Source organism: Belonocnema kinseyi, chromosome 6 (genome assembly GCF_010883055.1).
Source record: "Belonocnema kinseyi isolate 2016_QV_RU_SX_M_011 chromosome 6, B_treatae_v1, whole genome shotgun sequence".
NCBI lineage: Eukaryota > Metazoa > Arthropoda > Insecta > Hymenoptera > Cynipidae > Belonocnema > Belonocnema kinseyi.
The window spans coordinates 143,612,206-143,639,755 of record NC_046662.1 but is presented as its reverse complement, the minus strand read 5'-3'; the positions used below and the strand labels follow the sequence as shown (position 1 = coordinate 143,639,755).

The following is a 27,550-nucleotide window of genomic DNA, read 5'->3' as shown; positions in this document are numbered from 1 at the left end:
CCTCTGAGGCTCTTTTGGCGCGCATAAGTCGGAATCGTGAGGAATTTTTTCGTCGATTTGTGACTGTGGATGAAACATGGATACACCATTACACTCCTGAGTGCTGTAAGTGCTGTAAGTGCTTATTTTGAGGAACTTCCGAAAACGCACTTTTCTGAAGGATTAAAAAAAATTGAAAAGCGATTGACCAAGTGTATTGAGCTCCAAGGAGATTATGTTGAAAAATAAAAAAAAATTTACCCAAAAAAAATTGTTTTTATACTTCATTCTAAGGACTTATTGAACTACCCTCGTACAATCCATGTCGTATTTTCTGGTGGTGTTTTTATATGTATTGTTGCGTATTATGGGTTGGAAACATTTTTTCGAGTGCAATGAGCTTGGATTATTTCGCAATTTGTGTTACTAAGCATCGGTTGGAAAGGTTCGCATCTACTTTCATTACCGTTTGTAATAAGGAAGTATAAACTTTTTGCTGCGTTTTGTTTAATTAATTATTAATATTTTCCACTTCTGACAATTAAAAATTTTTCGTTGCATGAGCTTGTTTAATGGGATGATGTAACCTTCGTGTTACTTCGTATACTTGTTAGATTTTGATTCAGTAATGTTGATTGTTAATTTCTTTATTAAGTTTGGTTCGCGAATAGAGGGTGACTTCCGTAGTATTGGGTTTTTACCTGTATTGCTATGTTGTGTTGTGTCTTTCTAATTTTTTGTTTTTGGTCCTATTTGTTGAACTTCTAATTATGGGACAAACTATTTTGGTTCTTATGGTGGTTTTTTATGACCTAAATGTAAAATTAAATTTAGTCACTGAATCCCAGAGTGCTTCAAATAGATGAAATGACCAGCCGAATAATTTATGTAGGGGATATCCATGTATAAGGATTTCTGTAATTAATTTCATTCCTTCAATGATGATTATAATTCCAATTAATCTTGTGCTAGTAGTACCAAAGTTTATAAAAACTGTCTGAAACCATCTGCAAGGTGACTCCGCTATTTTATATCAGGTTTCTTATCTTAAAGATTGAATACCGAGAATCCTTGTTTATTTTTTGGTTCCAACATTGCTCCTCCTACATTATCACCCAAAACCACGGGTTTTTCAGCTTAAGACATAGTAAGTCTCCATAATTTTTCCAGATCATTTTGTGAGTAGATACTGTTTGTAGGTACTGATGAAGGGTTCGTATATTTCCACATAGGGTTTCTTTTAGGCTTTATTATATCGGGTGTTTCATCTTTAATAAAAGTGGGTAACATTTTTAACTATTTTTCGACGAAAAAATACATTAAAGGTATGCATGTGTTGCAATTTATTTCGGTGCCTACTTTTAAATTATATGAGTTCGTGAAGTGAGAAAACGTGTTTTATTTCCTATCAGTATTGGAATTTGCATATCATCTTCAGTTTCGCGAGAAGAGACTTCTACGTGGACGCATGGAATAAGATGAATTACTTCTCCAGCTACTATTGACATGTTACCTGGTCCTTTTATAAGATGTTAAGCAAACCCGTCGGGTGGTTGGCTATCTAAAATCAATAAATTTTTTTAGGACTTGTTCCAGTTTCGCATTTTTGCACTAGAACGTCATGATAAAGGCGTTTTACTTGGGTGTGAATGTGTCGCTCATAGTAATTAAATTTTGAATTCGCATAAGTAATTAAAGCCATTTTTTAAACTTACTGAACTACATCGATGCTAGTAGATTCAGAATCTGTGCATGAAACTCTTGTGCTCAAACGGATTTGATTTTCATGAAATTGTATAGGTGTACCCAAGTATCTTAAGGTGCGGAAAATGTATTTCCAGAGCAGTATCCGTTATTTTATTCTTTTTTTAGTTATTTTGATAGTGTGGAAATAAGAATCGTTGGGTTTCATATTAAAATTTTATTACATGCGCTGTACCTGGTAGATACAGCTACATTCTCCTATTCCTCACGCTTGCGTTGCTCAAAAGCTCAACAGCTTGTCCAGCTTTTTTGTGATATTTTCATTATCTACTTAGTTGTAATGCGATAGGTACCAAGCTCTAATATTTAGTCTTATGTTTTTTCTGCGTCCATACGTTCATGTTCTTTGAGGTTCCTATTTTACAGGTCTAATTGGTTGTGTACTTAGTTTTACTATTCTTAGTTGTACTTAGTATACTTAGTTTTATTAGTCTTAGTTTAATTTTTGACTGAGGCACCTGTACGATTACAAGCACGAAGAACTGAAACTTATGTCTGTGTTACTAGAATTAATTATTTTTCGTAAGTTGTATAGATTTATTTCCTTCGATTGACTAGTAAACATATATTGTTTTTTTATATGTATGGCCTTCTTTATTTGTCTATGTACCTTTTCACCTGTGAAATACGAAAAATTCAGTTTTATTATTTATTTTTTGAATTAACCGATTGTGTATCTCACAGATACGACGCGTATATCAGCGTTCCCTTAGGGGACGCGGGTAATGGAGTATTCAAAATCTGTGCTTTATTGTCTACTGTATCAGGGCTAGAGCACACTTCGGTGGAAATGCCTTGGCCTCATAATACGCAGCAGTATTAATCCTGTTAAAGTTAAATCCATTAACTTTTGGAAGCTTTTTGGGGCTAATTTTAATCCGACAGGCATTTTGTCAAATTCTTAGTGACCGTGTGGTATAGAAAACGCGGATTTTTTTTAATCTTTAGGGTGCACTTTTCGTTGGTGGAATCCACCATCCTCCATTTCATTTTTCATTTTGAGTCTGATTTCTTAGGAACTATTCAGATGGGAGTGTTATATAACGATTATAAGGGTTTCATTATACCGTTATTTAATATTTCGTCAACTTGTCTAGTAATTCCTTCTTTGTGAACAGGTGGAAAACGATACTGTCATGAAAAAATTAAGCAATCACTTGTTGTTGAAATTAAATTTTGCAAAATATTAGTAGCTTCAAGGGGTTCTCCTGAACATTGAAATTTTAAAACATTCTGCTCTATGCTCACCCGTAATATTATAAAATTTGCATAGATTGTCAAAAGACTTGCATGTTATTAAAAAATTATTCAGTATTTTATTGGTTATGTCGTCATTTAATTCCTCGAAGTCAGTACATTTTTAGGTGTTATTAAATTTTTATTCTTCAAATTATTCTTGTTTAATTGCTGAAATAAATATTATTACTGCTGTTTCTTTAGTGTTTGCAAAATTTAAATATGCTTTACCTGCATAATTTCTTTCTACTGCATCTCGTGTATATGTACCTCTTTGAGCGAGAATGGTTAATATTTTATTTTAGTCAAAGGGGTAATGATGATTCTTTATTTCCCGGCATTTTAAACGATAGTTTATGTTTTCCTTATTGTAGAGAAATAATTTAGATACTAGTACTCCATCTTCAACAATGCGGACTTCATTAGGAATAATGTTAAATATTGTTGGATATTCTAAATTATTTCATTGTAATTGCCCTAATGTGTAGAGTGGAAAAGTGTTAATTCCTTTAAATTTTAGAACTATTTTTTTGTCTATTTGTATCTTGGGTTTTATAGCTTTTTTGTATTATTACACCATTAAGCCATTTCCCTTTCGGGATAGGCGTGACTCACTCGGTGTAGAAATGATTAATGTGAGGAAGGGATAGACAATTTTTAGATTGATCCAGAATTCTCGTATTCCCGTCTCTAGTAAATACGAGTAAGCTCCCAAGATATACGAACTTATCAACTTGTTCAATTCTCTCATCATTTAATAAAATATTGCATAGTGTTTTCTCACTCTTTCCTACGAACAATATACTTTTTGTTTTATTTGCGTTAATTTTGAGGCCCATACTCTTCATGCCTGCATTCAGTTTATTCAACATCTTTTATATTCTATTCTATTCTTTGTAAGTCTGCGATTGACTCCACACCTTCTTTTTCGAAACGAGTCATTCTGAAACACTTGTCCATGGATAATATAAATAACCATGAAGACATAACGCATCCTTGTCTAACTCCTTGAATAATATCGAAACAGCCACTCAATTTCCCATTTACCCTTATACTCGCTTTGCTACCCGTATTTATTGTTTTTATAGCTTGTAGGAGCCATCCATTGACTTCATACTCTTGCAGGACTTCCCAAAGTTTACTTCTATCTTGTCAAAAGCTTTTTCTATGTCAACAAATGCACAGAAAACTTTTATTCCTACTCTCAAACTTTTTTATGTGATTTGCCTTAAGCTAAACATTTGATCCGTACATGACCTTCCTGGCATAAACCCACTTTGCACTTCCCAATCTTTTCTTCTATTATTTTATTACCCTACGAATAAATATTTTTGAGTATATTTTACTAACCGTACTTGATAAGCTAATTCCTCTGTAATTATTGCAGTCGGTTTTATCCCCCTTTCGTTTGTATATTGGTACAATAATTGCTTCTTTCCAATCGTCTGGGACGTCTCCTATCTCGAAACATAAATTTATCAATTCGCACAGTCTATGTAGTATGTACTCGCCACTGTGTTTAAACATTTCAGCGTTAATACTGTCTATCCCGGCAGCGTTACCGTTTTTCAAGTTCTTAATTATATCCCTAACCTCAGTGACATAGACTTTCTAATTTGAATAAATTTTGACGTGCACTGATGTCGATCATCATTTGTGCCCAGCTTATTAGGCTTTCGACAGATATTATGATTGACTGAATTTTGCTAGGATTGGATCAATTTCCTTTTGTAGGTGGTTGATCTCTGGAGGTGGAAGCTTTTTGCTCTTGGTTTAGACTTCCCTCAATGTATCCGTGCTGAGGAGACCACTGGAGTTACCCTGGTTCTGTAGTTTTTGTTGTTGCTTTTTAGTCTTAAGTGGAAATTATTTACCATATTTCGATTTCTTGAAAACTGTTATTATTGGAGTTAGCATTTCCGGCGGTGTTATTATCGTTGTAATTGGGGTTCCTTGAGAAATTGTCACCGTTATCGTAGTTAGGATTCCTTAAAAATATATTATTATTGTTGTAATTGGGATTCCTTCAGCAGTTTTTACAATACCGTCCCACTTATCGCGAAAGGCTGGGACTGAGATTCGCGTTAAGTGAGTTCTCCCACAACATCAAATATCGAGCTCCCCTTGCGCTCTATCCTCTTATCTGATAAGTTGAAAAAATCGAATCTATTTAGAAAAGTTAATGTCAAAATTTGACAGTTTTTTAATATGTTCCAGATATGATATTGCGTAATTTTGCATTTTGTGGTCTGTGTATTTACGTTTCGTAAAATATATTTTACGTTGCGATTTTTTTCGAGGAAAAAATTCTCTGTAACTCTATTGGTTTTAATTTTGAATTAATTAAATAATCTTCAAGTATAGTATTTTTATACAAAGTTTTTTCTTACAAAAAATTGTGTTAAGGGTTTCAGCCATAGAAAAATCTATTTTTAAAATTGGAAATAGTACATTTGTGCCGAATGTTTTTCTGAAAAAGTAAGCTATTATTTATTAAGATTTATTCATTTTTCAAAAATTGGTTCAAAAATTGATTCGAAAATTCGCGAGGCATAGGGGGCACATTTTCATTGTCCCACATATATAGGTTTCCTGATTCCCCAATAATTTTCCTCTAAATAAGCGTGATAACTCTTCTTGAGCGGGAACTTAGAGGCACCCTTCGACAAAATATGATAGGGGGATGTTACCTGCGTCGAACATCAGCACTTTGACGTATTAACGCATCTAACGACTATCTTCTTGTTAAAATTGATTCAGCGTTTTCTCTATGATGATTATTATTATTTGCTTGATTTAATTGTTCGGTTTCACTGTTATCGTTGTCGATATTGTTAATCAGATCAGGTATTTTCATTTTTTAGGTTTCTGTCTTGGGTTTCGGATCCCATAATAATACTCGGATTTGTCGGTGAAAGGGTCGTACCAGCTATCAGGAAAACTACTTGCTTGGGAGTTTTCGTCAAAGGAGTTAATATCAGAAGTTAAGGTTTCATTTCTAAGGGAAGTTTTTGTGACGATAGGACGTTTCTTTCCAGTTTTATATGACCCGTTTTGTTTTATTCTGTTATTGTTGCGAGTTCAGTATTATCTTTCTTTTTGCTTCGTGTTATACGATTCTCTTTATTTTGGGGTTTCCCTAAGTCACTGAGTACTGAGTCCGGTATGTGTCATTATTCATATTTCAAAGAATATTTTCACTTGAATTGAAAAAGAGTTTCGGATTGTACCTATTCCGTTTAATATGTGAAGAGGCGTGGGGGAGGAAACACGATATTCAAAATGTTTGATTTCAAAACACTTAAATTCCAAAAATGTTCAATACATAAATGCAATATTCAAATCAATGTTTTAATATCACAATACATAAGAGGCAAAAATAAATAAAATTTTTAAGTATTGTTGGGTATCCGAAATTATTTCACTCTAATTATCCTAATGTTTAGAGTGGAAATGTATTCCGGTAAGTTTTAGAAATATTTTTTTATCTATTAGTATCTTGGCTTTTATACCTTTTAATTTGATCAAATTCCGACCTGCACCAGTATCTGTCATCATTTGTGCTCGGTTTATTAGGCTTTAGACAGATATTATGATTGACGGGATTTTACTAGGATTAGATAAATTTAATTTTGTAGTTGGTTGATAGCTGGAGGTGGAAGCTTTTTTCTCTTAGTTTAGGCTTTCCTCAATGCATCCTTGCTGGGGAGACTACTGGATTTACCCTGTTTCTGTGGTTTTTGTTTTTCTTGTTGGTTTTTAGTCTTGAGTCGCAATTATTTACCATATTTAGATTTATTTAAAACTGTTATTATTGGAGTTAGAATTTTCGCAGGTGTTATTATTGTTGTAATTGGGGTTCCTTGAGAAATTGTCATTGTTATTATTTTTATTTCAAGGAATATTTTCACTGGGATTAAATATGAGTTACGGATTGTAAATATTCAGTTCAATATTTGAAAATAGTAGGGAAGGATACAGGATATTCAAAGCGTTTGATTTTACAACACATAAATTCAAACAATGTTCCATACATAAATGCAATGTTTAAATTAATGTTTTAATATCACAATGCAGAAGTGACAAAAATAAATAAATTGATTGCACAAAAACACATTATTTCAAAAATATTCAATACATAAATGCAATGATCGAAAAAATGTTTCAATATCACAACACGTAAATGGCAAACATTAATCGAGTGCACAGAAACACATACATTCAAATATGTTCAATACATAAATGCAAATATCAAAAAATGTTTCAATATCACAACGTATAATTGTCAAAATAAAATAGGTAATCAAATGATTAACCAATTGTAACTGTTATTCTTAGTGACTAAACATTTGAGATTAGTTTTTTATCGTAAAAGTTTTTTATCGCACTCGCGCTCAGGTTCATGTTACGATTTAGTCGAGTGCACATATGAATATAGTGGTCAATAAAAAAAATTTCAAAATCATAGCACACAAAATGTAAAAATGTTTCATTGCAAAAAGTGAAAAATGAATGTTGTGTGTGTGTCCTAAGTAACGTAACTCCTTTTATTCTGAAAGGCCCTCATTTTATCAGAAGGATCTTGATTATGGATTGAGGAAATAAATGAATACATCTATAGATTATTCAAGTTTATTAATTGGAAATTGTTCTAGATGAATTTGTAATAGGACCATCATGTAGTTGGGGGTTGGTAGCTCGTTCACGTATTCTCCAGTATCATAAAGAAACGCCTGGCTTAGGATTTTCGTGGAAGAGTTGAATGTGAATTTAAGGGGGAAGTATAGTACTCGCTGTAAGTCTGAAGATTGTAGATGCGTAGTATCCTGTATTGAGGATCGGTGACAGTAAATTTTGAAGAATAGTATAACGCGAAACCTCACTTGGAGTATTACAAAATACTTGAATATTACTTATCGAAACTGAAGATTTCTTTGAGACATTGTAGATTACGAACGGACTGAGGTGTTTGAACTAGGAGTGGGCAAAACTAGCGCCTAGAGTATGAGTGGTCTAATTAACCTTCTACTGGGTTATAGAGTCGATATTCCGACGCGTTTCATATGAATAGTCTAATTAAACTTAAGCGTACCCTTTCGGAGTCTTTAAGTGCTTTACATAATTTATTAAAATTATTTGATGTTGAGAAGATGGAACCTCATTTATTTTACATAACAAATTTCGATGCATGTTATACGAAAAACACTGATTAACCTTTCAATAGCATTGTGGTGTCTTTAATTCATTCATACAATTTTTAAAGATCACTCGATTTTGGCGAGTTAATACTTGTTCTATTCTATGTGTTGATAATTTGGCACGTGGCCTATTGAGATATATATTGAGCCAGAAGATTTTTTTGTTAAATTCTCAAAATTTAGGGGGTTGCGCCATATTGAATTTACGCATTGAATTGTTTAAATTATCGATATTATTGGAACTGATTTTGTTGAAATTTGAAGGTATTAGAGATGAAATTATATATTTTTAAACTATACCATTTTTAATACAAAATTGTCTAATTTGGCCTCAAGAAAAGTCTAAAGAATCTTTTAATTCAATTTTTATATTGTCATTTTAGTAATACCATTCGCTGCATTGCACTGTCAGTGTCACCACTCACAAACAATAAAAGCTCGACATTTTTTTATGTCTTCTTGGAATTTTTTTTTATATATTCAGCGTGGCTTGGGTTTAATACTTAGGGGTGCATAAAATGAAAACAACAATGTTCACTTGCAGTGATAATTGTTATAAACAAGATCTTCAGAGGTGAATATTATAAATTTCTTAAAAGTAAAGAATATTTCGGAATTAATATTACTTATTTTTATCGACAAAGTTATACTTGATCACAAAAACATGTTTCCCAATATTATTAGTTAATTTTAGAAACAAATTCCCAGCATGAACATTTAAAGTAAAAAAAAACTGTTATCCCTTGACTGTCCCTAAATTATATTGCCAGTCAACTTGAGTGTTAAAAATATATTATTCGATATCATTTATTAATGTTAGAAACAATGTATATAAACAAATGATCCCGGTAGACATTAAAAGTCATTACATCATGTGACTGCTAACACTGGCTGACAACTATTTGTATAATTTTTTTATAAAATTAACAAATTGTACTCAATAACAAACTTACCTCACTAAATTTTTATGAATCTCACTGACAACATATAATCAAGAACAATTAAGAGATCAAATTATTTTTTGTTGGCTTCAAATGTCCATAACAGGAATTTATTTATATAATTGAATTCTAAAATTAAAAAATAATATCGTGAGACATATTTTAGTGATCAAGTATCACTTTGTCGAAAAAACCACGCTCAGCACAGAAAAAAAATTTCCAAGAAGATAAAACGAAATTTTCAGCTTCTCTTATTTATGAGTGGCGACACTGACAGCGCAATATAGCGAATGGTCTCACTAAAATGACTATATCTTGGAAATTAGAAGTCTCTATAATTAAAAAAAAAATAAAATGTAATTTTATAAGGAATCCTTATAACCAAATTTCACAAAAATTAAAAGTGGGGTCTTTCAAAAAACAAAAATTTCAAAAATCTGTTTGAACTTTATTTTAGGCTAAATTTTCAAAAATTTTATTGATAATTGTATTGTTTAAACATGTATAATTTTATCTCTAATACCTCTAAATTTCAACAAAATTCAATTATCATTTCCAGAAATATCGATGATTCAAAAAAATCAACCCAAAAATTCAGTATGGCGTAAATCTCAAAATCTTCAAAATTTTACGACCATTTGCAGCTTCTGATATTCCTGATGTGTAATGGCCCAACGTTTAAACTAATTATAGACAAAATAAACACATATGTACACATAATTTTAAAAATTGAATTCAGTCACTCATTTGATAACATCCGAAATATTTTTAAAATTCTGTATTAGGAATAGGGGTATTTTAAATATAAATAAACTTTATCATAAAAATTATATTCAATTACACCAACTTAAAGTAAATAATCGGTTTATGTTACTTAATTAAAGAAAAATACAAATCTAATCTTTATTTATGTAAATGCTATGGAAAAATCATTCAACTAATAACTAATTAATCATGTACAACATAAAAAGCATTAAAACAATTATTTTCATTAAAACATTCAAACAATTTTTACTTTATATTTTTCTTTAAATACTTTGCATTTTCCTTTTTTCTCGACATTTACGGATACTTGCACTGTCGTGTTAATTGTAAATCAGCTCATCCATATACATCGCAAAAATGTACAAAAACTACTGAAATACATTTTATGTATTCTAAGATAGTGTGAGCTTACTTAAATTAAATAAATGCAGAGAGATTATTGAAACACTCTTCACGCATATTAACAGAGTGAATTAAGCTCAAAATGCATAAATTTTCCTTCATAATATAGTACGGCGATTACGCCACGAACTGAGAGACCTTTGGTATCCATCTAGTAGAATATAGTATATAAATACAATATCGGCCGAGATAGAACACGCATGATATACAAAATGATATACAAAATTACTGAAATACAATTTTCGTCTTATACGTATCTTTGGAGTTCTCGTGGATATATATCCATATATTTATATATTCATTTCCGCTTTTTTTCTAGATCGATCCTAGGCGAACTACCCGTCAGGAAATGAACCTTGAGACTCGTCGCTGGAGCGATAGCTCCAACCAGCCAGTTTATTTAAAACCTTTCAGGAATTTTTCTATTCTTGAAATTTCTATCTCTGGATTTGATTTCCAAATTAGAATTTTATCTGTCCCTAAAATTAATTTAATATACATCTTCAATATATTGGTTCACTTCAATAGCTTGGTTCACGCACCCGTAAGCACCGTGCACTAATCACAAGCGGGGAAACTTCCAGGCCGGTCGCGCTCTAACAGCAGCTAATATAGAGATTATTTAAAACGTTAAAAATTTTTTTTAATATTCAAAAATAACTGAATGATAAAATAGAGGATCTGAATAATAACTTAGAAATTTCAAACTATTTTTTATCGCAAACTGTATTGGTGGAGGAGAGGTGGACACAAATGACCCACATGGACGGCGGCGGTAGTAAAAATAACATGGACGGTGGAGGGTTAATGTTATCATATGGATGACATAATAAAGTTATATAATATGAGGTTATATTGGCGTAATATTATCATAATGGATCAATATTTTTGTAATATGGTAGTTATTATTATTTATGACATTATAATATTGTGAATGTTATATTGCCATCATATTATCATGATGGATAAATACTATTGTAATACGGTAATTATTATTATGTATGATATTGTTATATTATAAATATTGTTATATCGTTATAATAATTATGGTATTGTAATTGATGGTACAATATTGTCATATAATTTATATAATTAATATAATTGCTATAATAGGCGCAGGTTACAATAAACTGCAATAAATTAAGTCATAATAAATTGTAACGCTGGACATCGAGAAAGACGAAGCATAACGAGGAATTTAAATTCGGTCCAGAAGGTACAGAAGACAAATTCTCGATCGTCACCTCGAACATCAAAAAGTGAAAGCTCGCCAAATCGTCCGATAACGCTTCGGACAGGGACAGCCGTGGCCAATCCTCGTCTACCTTAATCAGAGGAAGTAGTAGGACGTCGAGAACGTCAATCGTGGGTATGGATCTGCCAGGCTCGAACTCAGTCCCTAATACTAAAAAACCAAATCCGAACTTAACTACAGGGCCGACAAAAATACCCCCAATGAAGGACATGTGATACTTCGTCGTGTGGTCAATCGAGTACAGTTCCCCCGGCGTTTTTCCACAAAAATGAAAATTAAAAAAAAACTGAATTCGGAGATGCTAAAAAATATCATAATGGATGTCCACGGACACTTTTTGAGGATTAACAAAAAATTTTATTGTGCTAAATAAAACTTGTATGCATGTGCATTATTTTGAGGTTTCTTCGTTTTTCATCTCTATCATTCCGATAATTTAGAAATTATTTATGAAATTTTTTTGGAATTAACCCAAAAAAGAGTCTGCACGGACGTCCGTTACCATGTTCACTATCATTTCCCTGACTTTAAAGACAAAATATTTATTGATCTAGAAAAAAAGCCGGGGGAATCTAACACTGATAAAGTCAATACTAATTCCTAAGCGCCATGCAAATGAAGCAAATTTAACAAAATAAAATTTTTTTAAATTAGCCGACAAAAAGTGTGCAGGGACGTCCGTTAGCATGTTCGCTATCATTTCCCAAATTTTTCAGAAAAAATATTTATTAATGTAGAAATAAACCGGGGGAATCTAACACTGATAAAGTCGATACTAATTCCTAAGCGCCATTAAGATTAGTCAACTTTAGCAAAATTAAATTTTTGAATTAGCCGACAAAAAGTGTGCAGGGACGTCCGGTAGCATGTTCGCTATCATTTTCCAAATTTTTAAGGCAAAATATTTATTATTCTAGAAAAAATCCGGGGAACCTAAAGCATGCCCTTAATGTTATTGTGAACGAGGGTAACCACCCCTATAAGTTCTGCATAAGCGGTTGAAAGATTCCACCAAATTTAACCCGGTAGTATACAATCTCGGGTCAGACATCTATTCTATCCGAGCTTCATATCTCGAAAAATATAGAGAAATTATCGCTAATCTAGATCAGTAAGGCTTTCAATATTACCTATATAAAAGCATTAACTCTCCAACCATTTAACTAGTGGTTCGAAATATCCCTATCGCGTTCGCGGAAGATTCAGTTCTTTCCGAACTGGCTACATTTTTAGAAATTTTGAAAATAAATGATTTTTTAAATAATTACATTTGCTTAAGAATTGTTTAAACATTTGTTTAAAGTGAAAAAAAACTTTGCAATTTTGCAATTTGCTAATCTGAAATACTGCACCCGATCCCAGCGAAATCGCGGTATATTTTCAGCCATTACCACGTCTCACGACCGATGATGATAAGGACGACTAGTTTAACAGAATGTTCCGGGTACAATCGTCGCAACTCCCTTATAAGCTCTCTTTCTTTTCATTCTCCTTGGCTATGATGTTTTCTTCAGCTGTTCCCGAAAATTTGATAACGAACATGATTCGCTTCTCGAAGTCAAGAAGAACCATTTCAGATCTTGAGTGTGCAACAAAAACAACTGTAGAGAATATAAAGTTCCAGTATATGCGGCACTTCTTATTCTCGACAATTAAGGCTAATGCCGCAAGAGTGACAGAAATGGTAATATAGCACTCTTAGTGTCGCATTGTTCCTTTGAATGTAGGTCGTTCCCGCATGAGTGGGACAACTAGATAGTATGTGTGTTAAATGCTCGGGGTGATCGCGGCACGCCCTGCAGCTATCATCGGGAATGTCTTGGTTCAAAATGTTGCGACGGTATGTTAAGGTGAAAATGACACCGTCTTGCAATGCCAAAATGAAACCCTCCGTACCAGACTTCAATCCGGGCGATTTAAGGAAAGCAAAAGTTAGCTCACACGACATTTACGGATCCTCTAAATTTCTGTGGAAGTCGCCGAGCATCCTCTTATCGAGTAGCTGTTCACGAAAGTTTTTCTCTTGTGCTTTCTTAATCCGGGCTCTCAGGAGTGAGTAGTTGAGATAGTTGACATTGATGGATTTTGCTCACCCCTAATACAGAAGTTAAGCCCGAGTGTTTCAGCAAACTCCTCCACTGCTTTGTACAGAAATGGTCCTTTGCCCACTTCTTCGTTCTTCCTGACAATTTTAAGGATAGGGTCTCTTGCATTTGTGACTCTATGTGTTGCACCCAGAATAATCCTGTTGTGAAGACATTCAAGACTCAATATTCCGTGACCACCTTGACGGCGTGAGATGTAGAGTCGCGGGATAGACGACTTAAGATGCATGTTTTGTTTATGTGCATAACCTTTCGTGTCAAGGGATCTGAGCTCGCTCTTCGTCCATGGAACCACTCCAAATGAATAGAGTACTATCGGGACAGCAAGCATATTCGTTGCAGATACTTTGTTCCTCGCCGACAGTTCGGAAGACTAAATCTGCCGAATGAGACGTTTGTACCTGCTTCGGAGAGTATACTTTACAGATGTTACGTCCTGAATGTGGCTCTGTAGCATGCCTAGGTATGTATAAGTCTCTCCAGCGCAAACGTGTCGTATAGCGCTTCTATCGACGTGCTCAGGGTCTTCAGGGATGCTATTTAGTTTTCCTCGCTTTAAATCAACCTTGGCGCATTTGTCTAACCCAAATTCCATTATATCGTTTGACAATCCCTAGAGCTAGATGTAGTTGCTCTTTGTTTTTAGCATAAATCTTAAGATCGTCCATGTAAAATGCATGAGTGACCTTATACTTTCGATCTGCAGGTTTGCCGCAAAAGTACCCGTCGGAATAGCGAATTGCTAGAGATAGTAGCAATAACGTGAAGCTCTTTGAAGCTATTTATGTTATCTGAGCCTTCGTTCAGTCTATGCTGCATTTCGTAGACTTCTCTCCAAAATACTTCGACCTCCTCTGGTTTGGGCGGGTGGTCGACAGTAACTGGAGGGTCTTGGAAGTGTCGAGTTGGGTTCAAGAGGAACTGTTGATTTTCTCTGACCAACCTCTCTCTCCGCTCCTTGACTTCTCTTAACGTACTGTCTTTCCCAGCCTATTTTTATGGCGATTTGATGCATTCATCTTTTGGTCTTATGATCAACCGTTGGTTTTGTTTAACGGTTCGCATTGGCCAAAACTCACGCTGAATTATACACATAACAATTGATAATCCAGAGGTCGAATTCTTCGGAAAAATGTTCGTGCAAATTGTTATCCATTTCAACCAGATCTTTACTCATCGCTCTTCTTCTATCGGATGCCTGCCCACGGTTGGTCTTAGTTTAGACTTTCTTTCTCGGTTGCCGGCTTGTTCTGGCTGTGGTAGAGTAGGCGCTCCGCTTACTGTGGTGTTTCTCGCACCACAGAGCACGCAGTCGTGCCATGTAACCCCGTTCAGGGGTCGCACTCGCATCGTATCACTCTAGCAAGTCGTGATTTTGTCGCTCCGTTCACTTAAAGGTTCCGCCGATCCATCGTATTGAAACTATCTTCATTGGCTCCCCCAGCTCTATAGTGACCAGCATTGTTGGCCGACCATTTGTCGGGAACCCTGCGCGTTCTATTGTTTTGAACCGCACTTACTACAACTATGTTAGGTGTTGTCATTGTTGTTCCTACGAGAAGCTAGGGAAAGGGGTTCGTCCATCTTTGTAGACCTTCACCTTCCAGAGTGTCGTCTTTCAAGCCGGAAGACAACTTCTCATTGGCTTCCAAGCCGCATTCAGTGCGTAACATCAGTGAAGGAGCATCTTTTTCCACAGATTTGATCTTCAATTCTTTCGGCGTTGTAGAAGGTTTCTGCGACTAATATGCTCATGGCCCTTGATACCGCCACTTGTAAGATCATGCTTATGCATAATAGCTTGCTAATCTATTCATCCGTTCCGCGATCATACATATGACGCTGTCAAGGGGGACGTGGACTTCTGAATGTCCAACGTCTTCATAATCGAATTGTTCTAAGTACGGCTTAAATTGTTGCAAATGGCAGATATCCCCTCCCAAAAAAGGCCAAAAAACGCTAGATGATTGGAAAAGGAGCGATTTTTTACGAAGCCGTTGAGCCGGCTGCCTGAGTTTTAACATCAGATATGAGCAAAATGCATCACTCCATCTAGACGCCTCACTTTAAAAAAACGAAGTAAAGAAAGCAGATGTTAAGAAACTGCCTCAATAGTTAGTCGACATGGAAATGCACGAAAACCTCACAGAAATCTAGGAGAACAGGCTTCGACGAAGTTGCAAACTTTTTCTTTTCACAGGTCAACAGGACTTATTCAGGCACAGAGGGTTTCATTTTCGCATGTTAAGACGGTGTTATTTCGACTTTAGTATACAGTGATCGAATTTTACGCCAAGAAGTTCCCAACGATAGGTTCAGTGTGTTTTCATAGACACGCTGAGTAACTAAAACACAAAACATATGGGCGTAGAAGTCATGCTGGAACGACGTATCTCCAAAGGCATAATGCGGCCCTGAGAGTGCCTTATTACTATCTTTTGTATTATTTTTTGTTTTTCTAGCCGCGACACTGGTCTGCTAAATTATATTCGTAATCGAACTCTCGAGTCCGACCGAACACAACATCGCTGATAATTAGAAGGAAAAGGAGGAGAGGTATGATGACCTAAAAAGGGACCACCAAATGGTGTTTTTGGGATTCCAGCTGATCTAACGGTGTATATAGCTTCACATTCGCATGCGGGGCTCGACGAGGATACCGTTCAAAACAACCAATCGTGCATTGCTGCCGACAATCGATCGGACAACAATGCCGACTACCATAGTTGGGAGAGCCAATCAAGATGGAGTCACTAGGATAAACTGGCAACATCTCAACTGTCTTCAGATGACGGATCAACTGAGGGACCACGTGCTAAATTGCTATGATACCAGCATGGTCCCTGAGAGAAAAGGTTACATGGCGTGACTGCATATGCATACTCCGGAAAAGGGGCTGAATACGTGGAATGATTACTTTACCGCAGTCAAGACAAGCGGACAACAGATAAATGAGGCGACACTGAGATAAACCTTGGACACGTATCCAGTAGAGAAAGAGTGATGCTTTAATAACAGGACAAACATTAACATCCAGGATTTTCTCATGCCCATAGATCTGGCTCAACGAGATGGTAGGTATAATACAGCGAGAACGATTGTGGTCGGTATAATGCAGCGAGAACGTTGGCGGATGCAAACTGTAAAACAAAATCATCGGCTGACCATAAGAGCACGCATGCATCAGCTGAGCACAAACATAGTCTGGGTTAGAGGTACGCGTCACGGAACGCTGACAAGTGGCTGAAAAGTAAATATTGGTGCAGCATTATAAAACGTATTTAAATTTTAAGATGATTATGGGTTCTAGTTACTGATATATTTATGAATTTATGTTTAATATATAAAATTTTCTGTTATATTAATTTATTGATGTATGTCAATTAAGAATATCACGTATAAGTTGAGATAGTTGAAAATAAAAGGTAGTATTTGTTTTTTTTTATTTGAAATACTCTAATCATTTATAACAGAGTATTCTCATGCCATTCATAGTTCATTCACTGGTTCATAGCCTAAAAAGTGTATTGACTCCACCATATAATTTAATATATTAATAAAAGTTTTTCGGGAGAATAACCGCAGGATTTCACCGAGAGCGGGTGCTATTCTAAAAAATTGCAACTGCTCCCTGCGAATTCATGATAACGTTTCCCCGCAAGTGTCTTAAAATTTGGTTGACAGGCTGGGGTGCTTTTTAGAATATTAGCCATTGAAAGCATGCCACCTCTAAAAGCACCGATGATCAGGTCAACTAGTCTAACAGAATTTTCTTGCTATAAACGTAAGGGGCTGTGATGATCTTACCGGCTACTGCCGTATTATCGATAGTGAACATGGTTCGTTTCTCGAAGTCAAGGCGAAGTATGTCAGACCTCGAGTGCTCTGCAGAAGCAATTGTCGCGTGAGGTGGAAAAATAGATAGCATGTGCTGTAGGTGCGCATGGTGTGCATGACGCGTTCTGCGGGTGATTTGAGGAATGCAAATGTTAGCTCATACGATCTCGACTGATCCTTCTTATTTCTGTGTGGGTAATTTTTCTCCTGTGCTTTTTTAATCCGGGCCTTCAGAAGTGACTACTCGAGATGGATAATGCTTGATGCATTTTTCTCACCCCTAATATTGAAATCAAGCCCAAGTGTTTCAGCAGTTCCCTCCATTTCTTTGTATAGAAAAGCTCCTTTGCCCACTTTTTCGTGTTTCCTGGTCGCTTTAAGAAGAGGGTCTCGTCAATTTGCGACTACATGTGCTGCACCCGATTTGGAAGTATCTGCGCTCCTCCTTTGTCCATGGAACCACTCAAAATTAATAGAGTATTGTCGGGGCATTCGGGGATACCATTAATTTTTTTTCGTCTCAATTTAACCTAAACACATTTTTCTAACCGAAACTCCATTCCAATCCCTCAAATGTATTTCTGGACAATCCCTAGAGCTAGCTCTATTTGCTCTTTATTTGTAGCTTAAACCTTGAGATCATCTATGTAAAATACATGAGTGACCTTATGCTTTTGATATTCGGGTTTGCCGCAGAAATACCCTCCGAAATAGCCAAGTTTGAGAAATAGGGCAATAATAATTTGAGGCAAAAGAGGCCTATGTTCGCGTCTGAGAAACAACCTGAAAATAAATACTGAATCATTTTTCGTACATGCATGCACTAATGGGGTGCAATGAAGCGCTTAATTGGGGTTATTACTTAACAACTAGAGATTTATACAGAATTTAAGATAATGTTACAGAACTCAAGAGAATTCTTCTGAATTCAAGAGAATTCTACTGAATTCAAAAGAATGTCGACTAGTTTGGTTACTTGTTTGTGCACACACCCTTTTCGATGGCGTATGAACTGTCGAGTATCTAACGCGTGGTTCTGATTAGTTTATCTTAAATTGTCCTTTAAATGGTAATTAATAGTTTTTTTTAATTCATAAATAAAAAATATATTATATCGATGGAATTACAATTGAGTTGCCGGATTGAATAAGGACACATACATTTTTACGGCTCGAGCAGGATGAGTTCTCGTAGTTTTTAAAATTTGTTTAGAATATTAATTTTTGGAAATTAAATTACTGCAAGAAATTTCTTTGAATTCATTCAAAAAATAATTTTATAATTCTGCTCTTTGCTCTGCCAGGAATAATTTGTGCTCGCGCGGAAAATACTTATTTGCCCTCGTTCGATCTGGCAGCCTAATTTCGGGTTGGCGAAACCCTCGTGTATCGTAAGGGCACTGAGCAACCGAAGAATGACAGCTCTCTGTATCCATGTCGCAAGTGCCTCGGCATATTTTTGGCAAACGCGTATGGGTTGTAGGTACATTCGATACCGCTTTCTTATAATGTCAACACCTTTACCCTTTTGTCTTCTTCTGGAATGTTATGTTTTTGTCGACTGGAGCTAAGAATTTGATCACGAATATATATCGTCTCAATTCTCGTGCTTAACAGTTTGCTTAATCTCTCTCGGGCCGATCAACAGCACAGTGACGCGGCCAACATCGAAAGAGCGACAAACACGATAGTAAAACAATCTTAGGGCTGCATTGTTGTTCTGAACGGACGTCGTTCCCGCGAAGGAAGGATACCCGTATAGTATGTGTCCTTGGTACTTAGAATATGCATAAAACGCTCTGCATCTATCTCTAGTTACTTCGTGACGTAAAATATGGCTGCGGTACACCCAGGTAGAAATGGTACCATCCTGGGCACGCGAAAATGAAACTGTCTGTGACTTAATTAAGTACAGATGATTTAAGAAAAGCAAACAACAGTTTCATAGACAAGGGCTGATCTTTTGTAATTCTATAAAGGTTTTTGTTCATTTTTTTGTCGAGGAGTTATGTACGTAGATGGAGCAATGCACTTTCCTCACTTCTGACGTTAAAATCCAAGTCAACGCTCTCAACCGCCTGCTCCGAGGCTTCGTAAAAAAGCGCATCGCTGCCAATCATCTGGAGATACTTGAACATTTTCATAGGAGTAGCTCTTCCATTTGCAACGATGTAAGCTTTACTCAGATTAAATCTGTTATAAAGAGATTGAAGATTTAGGAAACGCGGTATGAACGGAAACAGACCACCGCCACATAGGTTAGATTAGGTCGCAGACTCGCTGTATAGATCCACATACGTGTCTCTGATTTTAAGCACAAGCTTTTTGCTATGGCTCTCCCACACAACCATAGGGTCATAGGCCATAGGTGCTCGTTCCATAACAGCTTCTTATCTAGGATGACTCTTAGATATTTAACTCGTTCTTTGATTTCCAGTTGTTTTTCTCCTAATTTCAGTGTACTCGTGGTTCCCCACTTGTACCGTCTGTTGAATACAACCGTGTCCGTCTTATTCGAATTGACCAATAATCCAGTTTTCTTGCACCAAGAAACCACTATCCTCAGCGGTTGCGTCATTATCTCGAAGAGCGCATCCATATGGCGGCCTTGCACAATGATTAGTACATCATCCGCGTATCCTATGACGTGGTAGCCCCGACTCGTGGGTAGATAAAGCAGTTCATCCACTACCAAGTACCGCAGCAGGGTCAATAAATTATATTTCACGACTGTAGTTGGCAATTCCACCCAATTCCATGACTGCAGTTGACACACCATATACAACCATGGTCACCCTGATCATATCTGTAGATGTATAATTGAAGGCTCATTCGATATCCATAATACACCTAGGTTTACTGCGCCGCTTAGGGCCAGCTCAGTCGAGTAACCAGCCCTATAGATATGCTGCTCCTTGTGAAGTTGCTTACTTCATATGACCTTGTCACCGATATATCTATCCACAAGTCTGCGCTGTTTTCAGCAAGAAAGACATGAGCATGATGGGACGGAAATCCTTAGTTGAAGTATAACGGACTAAAGTTACTCCCGTAACTTTCCATGCTGTCCTAACAAGTCTCACAAGCCGACCTATGAGGGTCTCTCCAGAATTATGTAAGAAGACAGGGTATATGCTATCCGGACTAAGAGAATTGCAAGGATTGAAAGATTTGAGGGCTTACATGACCATAGAGGAAAACGTGCCTTGATCAGATTACTTTTGCATCACGAACCTCATAAAAATAAAGTTTTAGATTGCTATTTAATTTATCTTTTGATATTCAGTGGTCTTCTAAATGCTTGATTAGTCCAGAACATTAGACATATCCTAGCGAACCGAGCGAACGGAAAGGATACTCTACACAGTATCCTGATATTATCCACATAGTATCCCTTCCGTATCATGCACCAAAAACTAAAAAAAAAACAGCAAGATCAACTTTTAAATTAGTGAAATTCAGATTCAGAAGGTCACGGAGTAATCGCAATAGTTTTTTTTATAACGGTAAAAAGAAACCAAAAAAATTAGGACGCATAACGCCTGTTGACGCCTACACTTCAAACGCATCATCTGTAAGTAGAATTCAACAGGCGTCATAGGTGTTTTCAAAAATTTTTTACCATTCTAAACAAAACAGAAACCATTGGGATTACCCCGTGACCTTTTAATGGGAATTTTAACGGAGAATCCGAATTTCACCGATTTAAAAGTTGATCTTGTTGTTCTTTTGAAGTTTTGTTGCATAATACGAAAGGAATACTATATGGATACTATGTGGATACTCTGTAGAGTATCCTTTCCGTTCACGCAGTCCGCTAGGGTAATAATTTAATTAAAAATTCTTCTAAACGCCCACAGCTGGCTATATACCTAGTCAGTCGGTCAACTACTTATGTATCTTCTAGATGCCTACATACGATCAGTGCATATGAATTTAGTGTATTTTATGTTAGGTCGAGAAATTTATTGAATTGATATCGAAGAGTGGGACCAATCGAGTATATAAAACTCGTGAACTTGCTGCTAGAGCACTTGTATCATTGTCGACAGAAGATAATATCTACGAAATATTTCAAATCGTGAGAAAAAATATACTTATTTCTCATTCAAATCCTAATGCTCTTCATGGATATATTCTTCAGGTATTTATATAATTGGGAAAAACTCCATTTAGAAAGGCCAGATTAACGCTAGTTTCATTTTAAATTAATTTAATTCATCCCATAATGGCAAAGGGGCCGATCTTCAAACTGAATTTTTTATCTTGCATTTTCCATTAATTAAATTGTATACAAATTTCCAATTCGCATGCTGCCTACCATTCTTAGAATCACGAGTCATTTTTTATTTATTATTAATATTTTAAACACAATTTTAATCTGGCTTTTTAAATGAAACTTGAACACAAATATATTAATAAAAACTTCTATATTTGTTTAGCTACATGGAATAGTAAACGTTTTACATTTAACTATTCCTATGATATCGAAGAAAGTTATCTATAACTTTTTGCTAAATACTACATTTAGTACCCTTGGAACTTTGGAAAACAAAAATAGGAAACCAGCATGCTTCCCAGCTGCTACTTGTTGTATTAATATTCTTTCTGAGATTCTAGAAGAAAGTTCAAATTGGTAAATGTACTTCTATTATATTTTTATGTCTACTACATTCCTAACATAAGAAGTATTGGTATTAGTATTGTTTTTGCTATAGAAATTTAAGGAACAGGCGGTGAAAAAGTAAAATACATTTTCAACTTAAATCCTTTAATTTTACAAAATAATTACACTATAAGGTGACACAAATTTTTTTATTTATAATTTGAAAAATTGTATATTCTTCCTTTTTTATGAATTGTAAAACTTTTATGTGGAAATTTATAATAGTCAAGAAAAGTAGTACCCACAAATCATTACGCAACTGTTTAATAATACTTCTCTTTTTCTAGGTGTCATTTTAACGAAGAAATTTTAGTTAATATTCTAAACAGAATTCAAATGCACTTGGTATATTCTGAAATATTAAAGGAAAGACCGGGCAAAGACGTTTATGAATCTGAAGCCATGATGTTCATAATTTCTTCAATGATCAATTCATCATATCTTCAAAGAATCTTTATCAGATCTTTAAAGAATGAAGACAAAAACACAAATTTTTGGCAATCTGTTTTAGCTCACGTTAATGTAAGCGTTCAAAGCATGAGCTGGAAAAATGTTTTTTCTATTATAGAGAAAACTAAATACCGCGAATTGTTTAATCAAGCAATATTCACAGTACTCAGTACAAGGCTCGATTCAATTGAAAATTCTCAAGTACAAGATGCATTATATGATTTCCTATACGCTTGCTTATCATACTTACAAAAAGTGAATGGAGAGAATGATGCTTCTTCGATGGATAATAATGATCATTGTCCTTACAGTTATCATCAGGATAAATCAGAAATAATTCATCAGTTTTGTACGTTAATTGCAAAAATGCTCAACGCCCACATGCAAGAAAAATATTTCTATGAGACTGGTTGTTTTATAAAATTGCTTTGCAAAATGCATGGCTGCTTATCGAAATGTTATAAGGTAAATATTATATTAGTCTAAGTGACTACGATGTACATGGGTCATTGTCACATGATTTAGGATTCAATGTATGTGTTCTGCTTCGAACCAAATTCAAGCCAATTTTGATCAGATGCCAACAATTAGGGGAACGAAGTGGGAAGCTCTATATTAGTTATTTGGTAATGTGGATACACAGGCAAATGATGCAGCTTATTTGCCTGTGCATCCACATTACCAAATTTCGTTATGGCATTGCTTCGGATCAGCCAGGACAAATAAAAAACAACGTTGTGTACAAAACTTCGGGTGGAGTATTTCATATTTAAAATTATACTAAATTTAATATACATTTTCTATATATTTTTGTTATTTCAAATTGAATGACAGTTATTTTATTACTCCACAGTTCTTACGAAATAATCGGATTTCTACAATAGATTAATTAATTAAACTTAATTAATTGCAAAAAATATTTAAAACCGCACTCGTTGATAAAAATTCGTGTGTCCGTTTTCTTAGGCTTGAAAGAAACCCTAAAATAATTTTTAAAAATAATAAAAACTTAGGAGATATTGAAAATCGAATTTTCGTCCTTTTTTCATGAACTTTCGTAACTTTGGTGATTTTAATTATATAAAGTTGTATTATTTTTTATTATTCGTAAGAGGATGCAGTTTTGAAAAAATACATATATGCAAAAAAAAATTTCGAAAACTTTTTGGATTTTTCAAAAACTCATTTTTAAACTGAATTTCCGAAGAAGAAAAAATAACTTTTTATTTTCTTCATTTTTTTACATACGTAGGTATCTTCCAAAGTCTTCTAAAATCACTATAAATATCAAAGTCGAATCTCCTTTATTTTGAATTTTTTGTTTGTTTAAAATTTTTTTTCAACTTCCCCCTATTACGAATAATATAACAGAAATACACCTTAATATCACTGCAATATTTAAAGTAAAAAAAGTTAAAGAAAAAAGGACCAATATTTTCAATTTTCAATATCTCCTATAAATATTATTATTCAATTTTATTTATGAAACGACTAAAGGGACAAACCTATATCTCTGCATACGCAGTTTTTAATGACTAAAATTGTATTTAGAGTATGATGCGCCGAAACAAAATTTAACATTCTACCTTAATATGTTATTTTCCTATACTAATTACTAATAAAATTACTATCTTGCATTTGAAATAATTCTATGTCTAAAGAACTGATTATATTTTTTGTTTACTTCATACATAAATTGAAATTTTTAGTGAAAATTCTTGGATGCATCAATAAATGTTTTTAACCTTGTTAAAGAAATACATAAGAAAATGTGATATACATTTCCAAAATTCGAATGACAATTTCAGCTCAAATCAAAGAAATAACAGAACCTATGGGAGTATCCAATTTTCTGTTATAAAATGTTCTGCCGGCCGGAGAGTGGTGGGGCCGAGACAACGCCTAATCTGTTCCAAAATCTTTTCAGCCGATGTGAAAATTATTCTTTTAAACAATTTTTAACATGTAAGTAAATCTTTAAAAACACGTTTTTCTCGATTTCACATTTTTCAACATTGCCGGCAAAATAACTCAAAAAGTATTTGAGCGATTGGGTTATACTTGCATATACATATAGTTGAAATGATTATCTTTTTTGTGAACCACTCTAAACTGAAAAAATAATTTTTAAACTGGCAGTTTCGCATCTCCCAGCTGAACATGTTGGACATCCGTCCTTATTATTAAAATTTTTATGAATATTCATGGCTGAAAAAAAATTTATTTTGTTTTTCAAAAGTGCCTTAATAAACCACAAAAATTTTGGAAAGATTCGTTATATTCTTCATCCCCAAAAAAATCCCAAAATATACCCTTCTTTTTGAGGTGTTACATGGGTCGCCCCCATTAAATTTTAAACAATTTAAGGTCATAGTGACATCTACCCCTTGTAGGAACTTTATTTGACCTATACGCGTGCGTATTCTAATTTTATCCATTTATAATTTTTTTTAAACTATTTCTTGAGTTAAAATTCTTTTTAAGTGCCAAATATTTTTAAATTGTATTTTGAGGCTATTAAGGGCTCTGAGTATTAAACTGATATTTTCCTCTAAACATTTAGCGGGAGTATTAATATTTGATGTAACCCATTTAAAAGGATAGTTTTCTTTATGAATCTTCCTCAATCCATAGCATATGGCCAGAATCAGATCTTGATTATTAAAGGGACTTTCTCATATATATGGTTTGAAGAATTGATTTTTTATTAATTGATTGCATATACTTCCGGAAATGCCAGTGTAAAATTATAGTTTGAAATTCTAAAAATTGTGGGAGATATGAATTTTTTCGCTTCATTTTGTGCAGCCAGTTCCAGGTTCGCTCGATCTATTGTGATAGCAGCTTGCCCAGCGTCGTATTTCGACCAAAGTAAAACCATGCACGTACCGAAAATTGCTTGAAATGTTGGAAAAACTGCTTCTTATAGGCAATCGCGACCACGAATGATGATAAATATAAACGCTTTTTTCTCAAAGCCCCGTTTCTCGATCTGGCGTACATGAAAGCTCGAGAACGCCTTGACCAATTTAAAAAATATTTACATCATAATAGAAAACAAGTCATTCTATATAGATCTTAAAAATAAACCAAAAATGTCTTACACTTTTTGTGCCGGAATCAATTCACAAGTCTCTGCACTGCAGGCCGTTTATTCTTGCAAAAACTGCATGATCCATTTTGACATCTCAGATCTTGGGACTGACACATAATTAAAAAAAAAACATTCATTTTGTAGTAAAAGCAATGAATACTTTTTTTTAATCCACACGCGAAGTTTATATAAGAAGGTCCCCTTAAGTCCTCTAGAGAATACTTGTTTTATTAATGAAAAAGCCCTGGTTTACAATTTTTACGACACATTTAGCAAAATTTTTAATTTTTCTTGTCAATTTCATTTAAAAAAGTAATCAATTTTGTATTGATTTTAATACATTCATCATATCAAGAATTTAATGCACTTTAATTAGATATAAATATTTTTGAAATCGGCCAAGACGTTCTCGAGCTATCGTGCACGCCATTTCGAAAAACGTGGTTTTGAAGAAAAAAGCGGAAGAAATTAAAATTTTTTTGTGCGTGAAAAATGGTAGAAGTTGAAGAAGATCGTTATTAACTAGAAGAAGGTAGGCTTGACCGTGATCTTGCGCGGCGAAGAGGAAAACTTGACAGGTGAGCTCCCTACGGGTATGAGCAAAAGCTCCCTATTTGGACTTTCCAAACTCGTTTCCAGTCTGCGAAAAAGATCCGTCGCCGAGACGAGATTTTTGGTCGGGAGCTCAACGAGAGCCGGGGTAGTAAATGCAGATCGGGGATCCTGGATGACTACCTAAGAATTTGTCTAAACGATAAAACTCGAACTGTTAATTGGATGATTCGCAAGAAGGAAAAAACCTATGGGAATAAAAGCGCGGGAATTTAAAGACAGAAGAATGAATGTAATTGTATAATCCGGGTGTACAACTCGTACTGAATGATTAGCCGGTGTAAAGGATAAAATGTAGATAGGGATCCGAGCAATTTAACTAACAAGGATTTGCGAATGCTATTTTTGCCACTTCAAAAGCGAACACTTTCTCGGTAGTCATTTTGAATGGTCTTTTTGGCGAAAGAAAGTCGGTTAGATGTGCGAGAATATAAGAGGAATCGGAGATGTATTACTTAGCCCAGTTACACGTGCCGATAAAAGATTGTGGTTTGCGGCGTGTTAGGAGTAGAGAACCGTTACGAATTTTGTCGATCTGCTCTGTCTGAGCTGCGATACCGTAGAAAATAATCCAGTCTTCAAGGTATGGTATAGTCGCGGCCAAAAGTATAAAATGTTTATAAAATTGGCCGGATTTTCTTAGTCGGTGGTTTTTGGGATCGCTGATTACGAATCCGAAGTCCAAAATAAAAAAAAATGGTGGATCCAATATGGAGGACGAGTATGCTACATAAATTGGTTATTCTTTTAAAAATTGGTATGAGTGCTTGTGATACTTCGTTGTGTGGTCAATCGGGTACAGTTCTCCCGGCTTTTTTGACAAAAATCAAAGTTTTAAAAAACTCTAATTCGGAGATGCTATAAAATATCATAACGGACGTCCCTGTACTCTTTTTTGAGGGATAATAACCAAAAAAATGTATTTTGCTAGATAAAAAATTTATGAATATGCATTATTTAGTAGTGCCACTACCTACAGCTTTGAAAAGATCAACTTTAAGTCCCAATTTCGTCTAAATATTGGACTGAATCAGACTTTTCTGCTTTTTCAACATTTCCTTGTTCTGCGCACTTCTCATTTGCCATTTTTTAACAGGTAGTCTGAATGGAATATGAATACCGCATTCCAAAAATCACATCCAAACGTATGAAGGAGATATTCCTAATTAAAACGACTCAGGATTAGGTACAAAGTGTCATTTTTTCCTAATTTGAGGGATCATTAAACAGCGATGGCTTTGCGTCGC

The 27,550-nt window shown here is 34.8% G+C and overlaps 1 protein-coding gene across 12 annotated transcripts in view; it reads left to right on the top strand.

Annotated features, from left to right (window-relative positions):
• The window catches only part of LOC117174281 (thyroid adenoma-associated protein), a 398,068-nt gene that overhangs the window by 208,642 nt on the left and 161,876 nt on the right, over positions 1–27,550 (top strand). For 10 of the 12 annotated variants that reach the window (XR_004467285.1, XM_033363218.1, XM_033363210.1 and 7 more), the window contains 3 exons: positions 21,437–21,625; positions 21,924–22,117; positions 22,435–23,062. The exons of 1 other annotated variant lie outside the window; for it this stretch is intronic. Coding sequence is in view for 10 of the 11 variants with exons in the window: in XM_033363218.1 (XP_033219109.1) it covers positions 21,437–21,625; positions 21,924–22,117; positions 22,435–23,062 (1,011 nt within the window). In the remaining variant the exon portion in view is untranslated. Of the gene's footprint in view, positions 1–21,436; positions 21,626–21,923; positions 22,118–22,434; positions 23,063–24,405; positions 24,830–27,550 lie in introns of those variants that run through there. One more of the 12 variants, XM_033363217.1, reaches the window with a different exon arrangement.